At 36.2% G+C, this 14,800-nt stretch overlaps 1 protein-coding gene across 3 annotated transcripts; it reads left to right on the plus strand.

The window, feature by feature from the left end:
* The first annotated feature begins 194 nt into the window (after positions 1-194).
* LOC103461006 (extended synaptotagmin-3-like) lies at positions 195-14,614 on the plus strand. Of its 3 annotated transcripts, XM_008403323.2 has the most exons (22): positions 203-308; positions 430-564; positions 3,137-3,213; positions 3,288-3,357; positions 3,431-3,520; positions 3,597-3,652; positions 3,735-3,855; positions 4,836-5,012; positions 5,280-5,362; positions 6,108-6,156; positions 6,402-6,491; positions 6,580-6,642; positions 6,733-6,792; positions 8,930-9,001; positions 9,093-9,179; positions 10,195-10,344; positions 11,079-11,491; positions 12,136-12,234; positions 12,437-12,568; positions 12,656-12,761; positions 13,555-13,604; positions 14,511-14,614. In XM_008403323.2, the coding sequence occupies exons 2-22, from the start codon at positions 460-462 to the stop codon at positions 14,563-14,565; spliced, it is 2,205 nt and encodes a 734-aa protein (XP_008401545.1). In that variant the 5' UTR covers positions 203-308; positions 430-459; the 3' UTR covers positions 14,566-14,614. The 3 variants fall into 3 exon arrangements, with proteins under 3 accessions (XP_008401544.1, XP_008401545.1, XP_008401546.1); XM_008403322.2 differs by lacking the exons at positions 13,555-13,604; positions 14,511-14,614 and adding an exon at positions 12,882-13,095 and having other exon boundaries at positions 195-564; XM_008403324.1 differs by lacking the exons at positions 203-308; positions 430-564; positions 13,555-13,604; positions 14,511-14,614 and adding exons at positions 2,053-2,160; positions 12,882-13,095.
* The last annotated feature ends 186 nt before the right edge of the window (positions 14,615-14,800 follow it).

Genomic DNA, 14,800 nt, shown 5'->3' on the forward strand with positions numbered 1-14,800 from the left:
ATCTGAGACTAAAAGTCAATTTGGAAAAAAATCTGAATTTGTTAGTTTATTTCCAGTGTTGCTGCTTGAAAGAGGACTTAAAACCACCAAACCAATGTGCTTCAAGTATAAATGATTTTTATTTACAGGATGRAAAATTTAATATCTTTTAATCAGTTTACTCACAGATTTGTTRTTTAAATCCAKCATTACTTCTGCACTGACTGTTTTCCTCCCAGATTTGATCACAAATCMCTTTATAACTCTTTTATTTGCTTCCTCTAAAGGTTCACTTCACCGACGTTGAGAAAGTTCAGTGGGTGAACAAGGTACGGTCCTGATTATAATAAAGTTATCCTCCGCTGTATTTGTTGGGTTCTTCTGTTGAGCTGGTTGTTGTGGAACCCTTGGTTCTGATTGGTTGTGCTTTGGGTTTGGTCATGTGATCAGGTGTTGGAGCAGGCTTGGCCCTTCTTCGGGATGTACATGGAGAAACTTCTGGGAGAAAAGATCCAGTCGACGGTCAGGATGTCCAACTCTGCGCTCAAAATGTTCAAGTTTACCAAGATCCACTTCGGACACAAAGTGAGTCTGATTCTTAAACAAGTTTAAACTTGTTAAAGAATCAAGTTTAAAAAAGAAAGTACATAAAACTCAATGTGAAAAGAAAGTACATAAAACTCTGATTCTAGAGTTTTATGTATAAAACACACTTCCGATTGACTTTGAACTGTCCACTACTGGGTAGATAAGCAGCTAGCTTAACTATTTTGCACCTTCTTTCTCTTTTTCTGCAGAAARTTTAACTTTAAAATTAAATCATGTGAAAAGTAGGGCTTTGCAATACTGACTTAAAAGTTTTATCACAAAATTCTGTGGTACTATTGTAATAACAATAAAAGTAACGATGACAACTATTATTACTTCTTTTTTAGGTAAATGTATGGCTGTGACTGCATTCATAGCCAAACAAATGCAGCTGTCAGTAAACCACACATACTAACTGCATTTAATCATATTTTTTTTATATTTATTTACCTACCTTGAATGAACAGTGGAAATAATATCAAAAATTACAATCCTGATAATACTGACATTTTTTAGGCATTGTTTATTGAAATTGATCACAGTGATAAATAAATTTCAAAAAGATATTTATTATAATCGATGTGATAAACGTCCACCCATACTCTGCAAAAACACAAAATCTTACCAAGTATTTTTGTCTAGTTTCCAGTGCAAATATCTTGGTACACTTGAAATAAGACAAAAACTAACTACAAGTAACTTTTGAGCAAGATAAGAGGGTTTTTTAAGACAATAACTCCTTAATTTTGATGGGAGATTATTTAACTTAAAACATGGAAACAATGTCTTCTTATAAGTGAAATAATCTGCAATCAGAATAAGTAGTTATATCTCCTTTTTTTATTTCTGTACTGGCATAATCTATCAATTATTTTGACAATTAATCGAGTATTCAAAAAAAAAACATAGGCCAGTTAAAAAAAATGCATGAAAATGCTGGTTTACAAAAAACTATTTTGTTTCTTGTATTTAAATTGTATTGCCTAAAATTAAATACAATTTAAATATTACCTTTAGTCTCAAGTTTGAAGCATAAAAAAACATTTTTATAACGTATCTATTTTTTTACATTGTTATTCTTCTTAATATGCAAGTACATGTTATATTGGTAAAAATGTATTTTCTTGTACATGTATAGCATGCTAGATTATGTAATAACAATATATTTTAAAAAGAAAGTTACCTTTTAGCAGCCACGGAAGTGGGCGTTTTCAGCTGAGGTGTTGCAGCATCGAGGATTGTGAAATGTCAATTCCGTTTTGCAGTACAGAATCTGAACTATATATTTTTAAAACATATTGTAAAACATAATGTAAAGTCATGCCATAATTTTGGCACTTTTTGTCTCTTTCCTGGCGGCATCTCTTTCCGTCCCTCGCTTTGTCCTCCGTAGCTGCTAATAGCACTTAGCAATCGTCAACGGCTCGTTGGCGGAAGTGAGAGCTCTGTGCAACGCAAATAATGGTCCGACCGGAACTCAGCGCGCTAAATGATAGAAGATAATTTAACGAAGCTTCGACATGGATAATTTGCGTCGAGGAATTTTATACTCATGGTTCTTGAGTCATTCGACGAGTCATTACAGCACTTGGGGTCGGTATTATAGTGTAGGGAAGTCTATACTGTTGTCTGATGATGACGCTCAAGGTTGTCAGTAATGTCCGCCGTTTTATAGTAGGTTAGCCTGTTTTAAGCCTCTGACTCCGATGCTGCTACTTTCTCAACAAGTAAAATCAGCTCTGTTCTTTCACTGCTGCCTCTCTAGTCCAGTTGGTTGTTCAGGTGAACACAGAGGTATTTTCTGCTTTTGTTTTGTTCAAGAATGAAACAAAGTATATAAATTTTTTTTTTTCATCTTTTTATCACAAACTATCAGAATTTTTTTAATCTGTGCTGTGTTACTTGAAATATTTTTAGAACCTATGAAAAAGATTAAGAATTTTTCTACATCTTAAACCCCAGAACTGAATAAGGGTGTACTTTGTTTTTGATATGGATGCACTGATCCTCATTTTTTTACTTCCGATACTGTTTACTGTCACCCGATACCGATCCAGTACAGAAACACAGTGCTGAATTGACTTAAGATGTTAAACACAACACAAATATAAAAGTTATAAATTATGCATTTATTTGATAACTCTGTTGCAGTGCAGGACGTTTGGTCAAACATGTAAAAACAACACAACTCTAACTTTAAGTCAAGAATAATTAGGAGTATAACAGCCAATGCTATTTAAATTATAAAAGAAACTGAAACAGACAGAAATGATAGGTTGACTACCTTGGTCAAACATGTAAAAATAAACTGCAATAAACCTTTCAAATGGTTCAGAAACACCAACTAGGAATTATGTGATGTAGAATAAATAAAGTGTAGAATTAGTCTAAACAGATCTGCCCATGTAGATCAGGAACACCACTGATAAGGATAGGTTGTTTTTCAATATGGGGACTGATACAGATGTAAATACTGGATTGGTGAATTTCTAGCTTTTAACATGCACACTAAACTTAGCTGGAGATGAATTTGTGCCTCCTGTTTTTGTCTCTTTTTGACGTCGYTCAGCCTCTCAGGATCACTGGGATGAGAGCATACACGCATGAAGTGGACCAGAGGGAAGTGATTCTGGACATGAACATCGAGTCAGTGAAATTAAACATATCTTAGATTCAGAGTGAGCTCTGTAATGTCTAATCAGCTGCGTTTTCCTGCACAGTTACGACAGCGACGTGGACATCGACGCGGATGTGAACGCAGCCATCAAAGTTGGCATTAAAGGACTGAAGGTTGGTGTTTGTTTTATTTCTGCTTGTCCTGTTTCTGTTGACTGCTGCTGTAAAACTCTCCTGACTCTTCCAGTTCCAAGGAATGCTCAGAGTCATCTTGGAGCCTTTGATTAGTCAGGCGCCGCTGGTGGGAGGAGTCACTTTGTTCTTCATTCGCCGCCCTGTAAGTCCACACACACATATTTATCTGACTAGTAAAGCAGCAGTTGTAAGATCGGAACTCATGTTTTTATCCTCAGACTCTGGAGATCAACTGGACCGGCATGACCAATTTGTTGGACAGTCCTGCGTTTAGGTCTGGCTGATGGAGTCTTCTTATTCACTCACACCTGTTGAGGTTTAGACGTCCCCTTTAATCTGATCTGTCCTCTTTCCAGCTCCCTGTCTGAGGACACCATCTTGGACATCATTTCTTCCCTCATGGTTTTGCCGAACCGCATGTGCATTCCTCTGATTGACCAACTCAAAGTAGACGAGATGAGATTTCCTCTGCCTAGGGTGTGTATGAGACAAAACCTGAAGAGCTACTGACACATTAAATCTGTCAAACTCGTCTAGACTATGAATGTCCTCAAAGGACCGATTGTGCCAGAATGTATTGATAAAACCCAATCAGAAACTGATAAAATATTGATAAATAGCTGTGTCCTCATTCAATAAGTACCTCTTAATACTAAATATTGAACATCCCCTCACATTGATCAGTCCCTCCAGGATTTTGCGATCATCTCTCTCTCTCTCTCTTGCAACCAAATTCACTGATTGTGGTGTTAATTTAGAAATATCTGCAAGAAATTTTGCAATAATTATGCCTTAAATGTGACTTTTTCTTACTTGTTGTATCGATCACTATGGAAGAGAATTAAGCTACTGAGAAAATAGGGAAAAAAATCAGACTTTGAGAAAAAAGTCAGGATTTTCTGAAAACAATCAGAATTTTGAGGAAAAAAATGTTAATTCTGAGAAAGAAACTGAATTCTGAGAAAAAAAATCTGAATTCTCAGATTTCAGATTGAGAAATCTAAATCTGGATTTCAGATTTCTTGGGTTCATAATCTCATAATTATGAACCTGAATTATGAGATTATAATACTATAATTTAAAATCAAGTATGGCAGTGTAGTAGAAGATATACTGCCACCTGCAGGTGGGAGTCAACGTCATTTATACCCAATGTTTTGGATAAACTTTGCATACATTTGGCAATAAACTCTCAATTATACTCTGGTGTCAAAAAGTGAAGGGATCTGTTGATTTTGTGTAAATTTTCAAGATGGTGAGATCATGAAAACCTGGAGTGTCTGATGTAATTTGGCAGTAAACAAATAAAAACCGCTTTAATTTGATTGAGAATTTCCTATTTGAGCACACGACTGTTATCTTGAAGGTTCTGTTTATGTGTTAATCTGAAGTTTAGAGGACAGGAGTTTAATCCAAAAAGTTCTGATGTGAAACCTCCTGACTGCTGCCCCCTACAGGGCGTGGTCAGGGTCCACGTGTTGGAGGCCAGAGACCTGGTGGCCAAGGACACCTACATGATGGGCATGGTGAAAGGCAAGTCGGACCCGTACGTCACGCTCCGAGTCGGCAACCGACACTTCAAAACCAAAACCATCAAAGAAAACCTGCATCCGAAATGGAATGAGGTTTATGAGGTCGGTAACGAAACGTCTACACGCTTTGACTCATCTGATGGTTTCTTGAGGTATTATGCCATCATTCCATCCGTACTGAAATGTACATGACTAATTAGCATTTTCCTTTTAGTGTGGGCTCTGTTAAACGGTCCCCCACTCTCCTTTTCTCACCTCTACGCCCATTAGGATCTAAAGCTTAATTACAATCACACATTTCTTTCTTGAAGAAATTTACTCAACCTTATAATCTCTGAAATTATTAACAGAAAAGCCTTTTCTTTGCAGTTTGTTGTTCACGAGGCGCCTGGACAAGAGCTGGAGATAGAGCTGTTTGACGAGGACAGAGATAAAGATGATTTTCTGGGAAAGTAAGAGCCAGTCTTACAGACGTGTGTTTCTGGATACGTTTATAACTGGGGTGCCCAAAGTCGGTGCTCCAGGSCCGACATYCTGCATGTTTTAGTTCTCTCCCTTCTGGTAGCAACAACCTTCTCAGCATGTCAATGTTCTTCTTAGGCCTTCTAATGAGCCATCATTGGATCCAGGTGTGTTAAACCAGGGAGAGAACTAAAACATGCAGGATGCCGGCCCTCCAGGACCGACTTTGGACACCACTGGTTTTTAACATTAGCATATTTGTAGAAACGCCTCCATGTTCTCAACATGGATATTTTGTGATTAAGATTACAGTGATACATCTGTTAAAATTTCTTGACCTCGGTGGTGTGGAACCTAAAGCGAAGCAGGCGGTTAATGCGACGTGTGTGTGTTTAAATCCTGGCCCTGATTTAATTGTTGCATGTGTTGCCATGGTTACGTGGCATGTAGGTTTACATGTCGTCACGCCACATAAGAGTCTGGTTTTGGCTATGAATAACTATAAAGGCAACCAGAGTTGAACTGTCGACGGAATGCTTCAGGAACCTGTAATTCCAAGGTTCCTTCTGCAGAATTCTGAATAAACCAGGAAGAAGAATCGTACGACGCGTGAAGAAAACAATATTAGGATTATTGTGGTACAAAAATATGTGTCTTTTGCATTCCTTGTTCATGTGTGTGAATTTATACTTCTATCATGTTCGAAATAAATAAATAAATATTTTTGTACTTTAGATATAACCTGGATTTTGGAGAAGTGAAACGGGAGAAAGAAATGGATCAGGTGAGAAAATCCAGAATAGTTAGTACACTGCAAAAATACAAAATCTTAGCAAGTATTTTTTGTCTAGCTCCTAAATATTAAAAAAATTATTGAAAATGAGACATTTGGCATCAGTTATGAACTTAAATCAAGCTTATATTTTGCTGAAGAGTTATTTGTAGACCAAATATAAAACTTTTTTGCAGTGTAACAATCCAAAGGTTAAATTTTATACTTTGTTTTAACCACCGCTCGTGTTGTTGAAGTGGTTTACTCTGGAAAGGATTGCTCATGGAGATATTCACCTGAAGCTGCGGTGGCTTGCCCTGAGCACCGAATCCTCTCTGCTGAACGAGGTACGGCAGCCTGGCAGGGACATTTCTGTCAGATTAGGGCTCACTCGTTAACATCAGGGCTGTGAGTAACGTCCCGTCTTTTTCCCAGTCCAACGCCGGCCTGTCCTGCGCGATGCTCGCTGTTTATCTGGACAACGCTTCCAACCTTCCAGTAAGACGCCTGGATCTGATTCTGTCCATCTTCCAATGATTTATGACAATAATTCGAGTTTTTACAGGGTTTTTTTAATGTTGTCTGCAGAAAGACCAAAAGGAGTTAACCGTACATCACAAACATGGGAAACACGGCAAAGAGGCACGGGTAAGACCAAAGCTTCATCTCATTCTTCTGTGTGTTTCTGTTGTATGTGTTAGCCAGGGCTGGACTTAGGGGAAAAAAAAAAAAAACATAATTTTTTGGTGCCTCCCCCAAACGTTGACGCCCTGATCAAGTGCCCATGTTAGCCTGAACTAGCCTGAAAAAGGTTTCTGTTCAGTTTAGAGCAGAAAACTTTGTATTAATGGTTTGGATTAATGGAGGTTATGAGGATAAGTTCATAAAATTAACAGAATAAAGATGCAGTACTCCCAGAAAAAGTTGTTAAAATTATGAGGAAAAAAAAGTCCTTTTTATGTGATAAAAGCTTTAATAGAGTTATTAAGCTCTGACAGAAATAACTTGATAAACTCAATCGTTTGAGTTTTACTACTGATTATAATTTAATGCTGATGTGTTCAAAGATAAAGTATTTCCTTATCTGTTAAATTGATACCAAAGTGCAACTTCATAAAATGCTGAACATTCCTCATTTAAAATTATTGTTGGTGTAGAAGTTCTCATAAAATTACTACTTCTCTGTCTTACTATTGATGCTTTTTCTTGTAATTGGAGTTTATCTTTGTATAATTTCGACTTTACACTCATTATATTTTGATTAGTTTTTATGACTTTTTTTCTTGTATTATGATTTTTGTTTGCAACTCCTTGTAATATTATAACTTTTCTCATAGTATTCTGACTTTAAATTATGCATTTTATAATAAATGATACTTTATTCCTGTATCATTTTGACTTTTTTTTTTATTATTACAACCTTTTCTCATATTATGACCTTTTTTGTCTTACAAATTTTTTCTTGTAATGTGATGACTTTTTTTTATCATTTTATTCTGAGTTCTTTTTTTGCTAGTTCATTCTTGTAATATTTTGACTGTTCTAATTAATTATTTTTTGTTAACCTGGCCTCTGTCGTTGTTAGAAACTCTGATTTAAAGGTGAAGTAAATATTTTTGGGATTGTAGGGAAGATAATTATTTGCTGTTTTATTTTCATTAGCAAACTCCAAAATATTTGAAGTCTGAATTTTTTTAATTTTTTTTTTTACAAACTGTTAAACACTCTTTACATGTAGTTAGTATCAGATACAACTGAAAATGCTTCTGGCTCTCTCATGTTTTTACCTGCGTTGCCATGGTTACGCTCCACCTCAAAGCAGTGAGCCTTAGTCACGCAGGTTGAAGGAGTGCCTCTCTTCTCGGTGAATTATCTGAAAACCTTCCAGTATTTTGTGCCAGAGGTCGTGGGGTCAACCCTGGGAAGCGGGATTCGACCTCGGCGTTGTGATCTTTGGCCCAGCGGCTCGGCCAGATCAGATAGTGTCGGCGTTAGTGCCGCCGCGCACAGCTGGTTTTTCCTGTTTGCTTGGTATTTAATCAGCTGATCTGAAGGGAGTTCAGTCTATTTGTAGCTGTTTTCTGGGTGGAAACGGCTACAAAATAATCTATTATTCTGCAGAGTTACAAGATTGTAGATTTATTTTGTTTGTTTCATGTCATTTTATACCTTACTCAGAAAGTATTTCTTTGTTTTTGTTGGAAAAATTGTATTTTTACTGTACTGTACTTCTTACTTTTGCTTCAGCGAATGAAAACAAACATGTTTTAACCAAAAATTCACCAGACGAAGATGCACACCTGCAGTTTTTGTTGAAGTTTACTAACTTTATGTTGAAAGAAAAATGTTTTTATTTTCTAATCATGTTATTTTTATTAATTATTTTCATTTTGACCTTTTAAAATGCAAACATTTTTCACATAACTTTATATTTTAGTCCATCTGATGATGTAATTATTAAATATTGATCAGTTACTCTTACCTGAGTAACTTCTGATAACTTTTGATCCACTGTGAGTAACTTTGGTGAATGGTGAAAATGTTTTTTTTCTTCAGACACGCCTGCAGTTTTTATTGGTCCATAAGCTTTATATTGCCTGCAGTAGCCACTGAGCGCCCTCTGCTGGACAAAGCAGGGACTTCAAACATAATAATTGTTTTTCCGGAATGTTAAAAATGAAATTTAACCGGCAGCAGCGTTCCAGAGGGATGATCTTTGGAGTAAATGTTGGGAGGCGTGGCTGCGCTGGGGAATTTACCGACTTCCTGTCTGGTTTGTTTTCAGCTCACCAAGAAGAATGTGGGCCCCAACTCCTACGTGGAATTTACTCTTGATAAGGATGTTCAGAAGAGCAAAGTAGGAATCAGCACACATTGTCTACTTACCAATGTTTTATGCTGGCTGTTGGTGTTTTAATTGTTTTCCAACCTGCCATTGTGTTTTACAGGTTGCATATATGAGTAAAAACCCAGTGTGGGAGCAGGGCTTCAACTTCTTTGTGCAGAACGTAAAAACTCAGCAGCTCATACTTCAGGTCAGTCAGGAAACACACAGGAGCTGCTGGATATTTGCTTGCCTGCAGAGTTCTGCTGTTTTTGTTTGTATATTGTAAATATTTGAAATAATCAACAACAGATTAAGTAAAAAAGGTAAGTTTAAAAAAATCTGTTTTATTAAGAAGGAAATGGTTGTACTAGCATATTAAGGCCTTTGTAGATAAGTGGAGAAAAAGTAAATTTCCACCAAAAAATCTCAGAAATTTTTTAGGAAAAAACAGAATTTTAGACTTCTGCGTTACGGAAGTCTACGATTTTCGACTTTTTAAACACAAAAGATTTTCAAGTTGTTGTTTTTTTTTGGTTTTGCCTTGAATTTTCTGAAGTCTTACTCAACATTTCAAAGTTKTTTTTTTTCTAGTATATTTTCCACTTTTTAAACTCAGAAAATTTCCTAAAGTCAAAAATGTTTAGACTTTTAAAACTTTGAMAATTTCTAAAAGCTGAAAACKTCTGACTTTTGAAACTGATATTTCTGATATCAATCTCAAAATTTCTGTTTTTCTAAAACATTTTCAACTTTTCAAATTCAAAAAATTTCCAGAAGTCAAAGAATTTCAAATGTTGAAACTCGTGAATTTCCGTTTTTTTTTTCTGAAATTTCAGACATTAACATAAAAACGAGTCTTTTTTTTTTTCAGAAAAAGTTCAGCTTTTTAAACTCCRAAATTTCTATGTTATTTTCTAGAAAATTTCTGAGATTATCTCAAAATTTCTTTGAGTTTTCTGGTGGAAATTTACTCCCTTTATGCTACAACGTCTCTAAGACAACTTCCATACAAATCTGACACCCGAGCAACAAGCAGCGCTGCTTCTCTCGGCCCACATGGGGTTAATTATGCTTCAAAAAACGGACKCTGGAAAAGGCTATCATTTRCTAAAGCAGTTCAAGRCCAATGTAGCATCTCAATGCTAAGCATATAGCAAAGTGATCAGTTTATCRAAAAGATCAACCAATTTAACTTATTMATTGATAACTGCTGCTTGGTTTAGGTCAAAGACCAAGAGAAGAAATCTGTCCTCGGTTCTCTCAGCATTCCCCTCCATCGCCTCTTCACCATCTCCTCCATGTGTCTGGACCAGAACTTCCTGCTGGAGCGCTCCGGACCCACCAGTATGATCAAACTGAAGGTCACTCTCAGGGTGAGTTTTTCTGTTTTTTCCAGAAATGTTTTTTTCTAGCCGTTTTCTACTTTTGACACTTGGATATTTCTGATTTTTAATAAAAAACATCAGGGGTTTTTTTTTTTAGCAAAAGTTTGACTTTTCAAACTCGGAAATGTAAAAACAATTCTAGAAAACTGCTGAGATTAAACTCAAAATAAATTTTCTTTCTGCACATTTTTTGACATTTCAATTTCAGGAAGTTCTTTTTTTTTYTKRAAAAAAWTTYYKRAWWTTTTTTKGGSWMMWTTTWRRMYTTTYMAAAWYMAAAWTTYMRAWTTTTTTTTTTTTKGRAWTKSYTTWMYTTTTKRARKYMWWAAWTTYCMAAATTGATAAGAACATTTCTTAGATTAATCTCKAAATGTCTGAGCTTTTTTCTAGCACAATTTTGACTTTCAAAAATATTCATTAATTCATTTATTTATTTTCTTTCTACCAACAATTTGCCGTTATAATTAAATTTTGAAATGGGAGGAGAAATTAACATCATCTCAAGAACATAGCTTAAATACACCYTGAGTTTTTGCTAAAGAAACAGTATAATATGACAGTGATGTATGTTTTTCTGTCAATGTGACATGTGAGTAACAAAAGGATATAAATCTTCGTCTGAGGCGCCTGTGACTAGATCCATCTGGGACAGATCCAAAATCAACTGTTGAAAAACCAAAAATCCAGTTGCTCAAAATGCTTAAATGTTTAACTGATTACAGATTCTTACCGAGGAACAGCCACCGCCTAAAATCCCCGTCAGTTCTCCATCAAACAGCAAACAGCAGAAACAGCAGGTGAAAGCAGGAGGAAACGCTGCCGCTGCCACAGCTGCTGGTGCTACCGCCGCCGCTGCTCCCGCCGCCGCCGCCACCACCACCACCACCACTGCGGCCGCCACACCGGTCCCCTCCAGCGGCGCGCCTGCGGCTTCCTCTCCGGGTCTGCCTGGAGTCCCGCTGGACGGGACGAACAAGGCAGCTACACCTCAGCCGCGGCGCAACTCCTTCCTGGCTTCTGAAACCAGCAAGGCCTCCAACCTRAACATGCGTCGGTACGATTCCCACAGCCTGCTGTCGGAGAACTCMATCGCCTCGTCGCGCTTCGACCTCACAGACGGAGCGTCCTTTCCACAGTGAGTGGAGACGGTTTTCTCCTTCTGAAACCTGTAATGCCGGGCCTGGTACCAGCCTGGTACCGGCCGGGTACGGTGGTATGACAGCACATTAGATGGGAAAAAATTACATTTCTGCCAAAAAACGGAGAGACTTTGAGATGAAATTTCCTAGGAAAAACAAGAACATTTTTGAGTTTGAAAAGTCAAAAATGTTCACGTTTTGGAAATTTGTAAAAGTTAGAAATTTTAAAGATTTTTCTTAAAAATTTCAGACTTTTTCTTAACAACTTTRAGATTTATGAAATTCAGAAATTTCCATTTTTTTAATTAATTTATTTATTTTTTTATTTCAAATTTTAATCTCAGACATTTTTCACTTTTGGAAATTTTTTGACTTTCAAAAGACCGAAGTTCCAAATGTCAAAATTACAGAAAGTCCAAAAATTTTTGACTTTTTGAAACTCAGAAATTTTCTAGAAAAAMAAACATGGAAAATTCTGAGATTGATTTAAATATTTCTGAAATTTTCTTAGCAAATTTTCAAACTCAAAAAAACTTGTTTTTCTTAGGAAATTTGAGAGATTTTGGCAGAACTTTCCTTCTCCTCTTAATGTAGGAATCTGTGAAAACCTGAACTTTTTGTTGTGTTTTAACCCTTTCAGGGCCATCAGGGACCATCAGGGCTCGTTTGGGGAGATCAACCTGACTGTTCGCTACGCTACCATGAGGAACAAACTCATGGTCCTGGTTCATGCCTGCAGGTTTGTTACAGAATTCATCCTTTTATGATTCTCCAGCATCAACATCATTTATTGATATTATTGACCTTTTTCCCCTGGTCACGTTGAGGCGCCATGATGGATGTCGGAACAGAGCGACATCCATTGGTTGTTTTGAYGTCCSTCTTGGGCAGAGAGTYGATACTAACCCTCRGGATTTAAAAACTGGAATGTTTCCCTGCAGAAACCTGTTTCCCTGCAGCGAGAGCGGCACGGACTCCTACGTCCGCATATATCTCCTCCCAGACAACTCCTGGAGACACCGCAAGAAGACGCACGTCAAGAAGAAGACGGTCAAGCCTGTTTTTGAAGAAAAGTAAGACAACTCAGTCATCCTGTGAAGCACAGATTAACAATCTGAAACACAGAAAATCATGAAGATTCTCCTTGTTTTTAAATATAGGTTTGAGTTTGATGTGCCGCTGGAAGACGCTCAAACCAGGCAGCTGGACGTGTCTGTCAAAAATAACAAGATGTTCCGGAAAAGGGAGAGAACGGACATTGGAATGGTACTTTGAGTTTGGTTTGCAAATGAATAATTCATAACCTAACAGCTTAAAATTTGGCACATCTTTGTTTGTTTTTGCATTYTGAAAYACTGGATTTTAACATTCTGCTGTTTTCAACAGTTGATGTTGGATCTCTCACAGATCGATCTAGTCAAAGGCGCCTCGGACTGGTACGGAGCAAAATTCATCTCTTTTTGTTGCTCACCTGTTGCATCAACAGAAAAACATACAGTATTGTCATATAATGTAGTTTCTATTGCAAAATTTATCCTAAAACTGAAATTAGGAGGTTAATTTCYCCTYCTGTTACCGGTTTTAGATTACAACCAGGTCATTGAAAATAGAAAATATTTAAGAAAATTGTATTTAAATCAATTTCCACCAGTAAACTCAGAAATATTTTAGGAAAAACCTGGAAATTTCTGTTTCAAAAATTTAAAAAAAAATTGCTTGAAAATTTTCTGAAATTTNTGAAGAAAAGTAAGACAACTCAGTCATCCTGTGAAGCACAGATTAACAATCTGAAACACAGAAAATCATGAAGATTCTCCTTGTTTTTAAATATAGGTTTGAGTTTGATGTGCCGCTGGAAGACGCTCAAACCAGGCAGCTGGACGTGTCTGTCAAAAATAACAAGATGTTCCGGAAAAGGGAGAGAACGGACATTGGAATGGTACTTTGAGTTTGGTTTGCAAATGAATAATTCATAACCTAACAGCTTAAAATTTGGCACATCTTTGTTTGTTTTTGCATTYTGAAAYACTGGATTTTAACATTCTGCTGTTTTCAACAGTTGATGTTGGATCTCTCACAGATCGATCTAGTCAAAGGCGCCTCGGACTGGTACGGAGCAAAATTCATCTCTTTTTGTTGCTCACCTGTTGCATCAACAGAAAAACATACAGTATTGTCATATAATGTAGTTTCTATTGCAAAATTTATCCTAAAACTGAAATTAGGAGGTTAATTTCYCCTYCTGTTACCGGTTTTAGATTACAACCAGGTCATTGAAAATAGAAAATATTTAAGAAAATTGTATTTAAATCAATTTCCACCAGTAAACTCAGAAATATTTTAGGAAAAACCTGGAAATTTCTGTTTCAAAAATTTAAAAAAAATTGCTTGAAAAKTTTCTGAAATTTTGAGACTAATCTCAAATTTTCTAGAAAAAAACCCTAACATATCTGAGTTTTAAAAGTTTATGGAAAAACATCAGACACTTTTAGATTAATCTCAGAAATTATCTAGAAAAATTTGTACATTTCTGAGTTGGAAATTTTCAAGAAGTTTTCTAGAGTAATTCTGAGATTATTCTGACTTTCTGAGTTTTCTCTAGCAAATTTTGACTTCAAACTCATAAAGTTTTATTTTAGTAAATTTATGAGATAAATCTTAAAATTTCAGATTTTTAATTCTTGCAATTTTTCAACTTTTGGAGGTCAGAAATTTCTAACAGTTTTTCTAAAAATTTTAGTTTAATCTCAAAAGGCTTTGTTCTGTTTTTGCTGAAATGTTCTCCTTACTCTTTTGTTTTCTTTTTAAACAAAGACATAACAAGGTACAACTAACTTGAACCAGGATGAAAATATCTTACAATATTTTGAATATTTTTAGATTTAAATCCCGTAGTTTTATAACATTCTCCCTCTGCTGTGCCCTGATTGATGGTTTGGTTGCTCTGCAGAAACCTGCTTGTAGAATAAACCTATTTTGGTCCATAATGACATTTTATTTTTCTGTCTTTTTAAGGTTTGAACTYACAATACCTGGACTGTCGAGATCGACGAAGCAGAGTCACTTTTAGAGGAATTGACTCTTTTCCAGCAGCTTCTTAAACTCTTATTTTGAAAGTCTRTTGAGGTGTCGTCGTCTCTTCCCTGAATGTCGCGGCGCCAAGCGAATGTGCAAATATTTTGTTCTGTATTATGAGCAGCGTGGGCTGTAATGATAAAGCTATTTGTATCATTTTATTGAAAATATATTTAAAAAATGCTGATTCATTCCTCAGAGGCCAAAACAATTTGTTTCTTCACTTCATC

The sequence above is a fragment of the Poecilia reticulata genome, unplaced genomic scaffold (genome assembly GCF_000633615.1).
Source record: "Poecilia reticulata strain Guanapo unplaced genomic scaffold, Guppy_female_1.0+MT scaffold_443, whole genome shotgun sequence".
In the NCBI taxonomy this organism is placed as follows: Eukaryota; Metazoa; Chordata; class Actinopteri; order Cyprinodontiformes; family Poeciliidae; genus Poecilia; species Poecilia reticulata.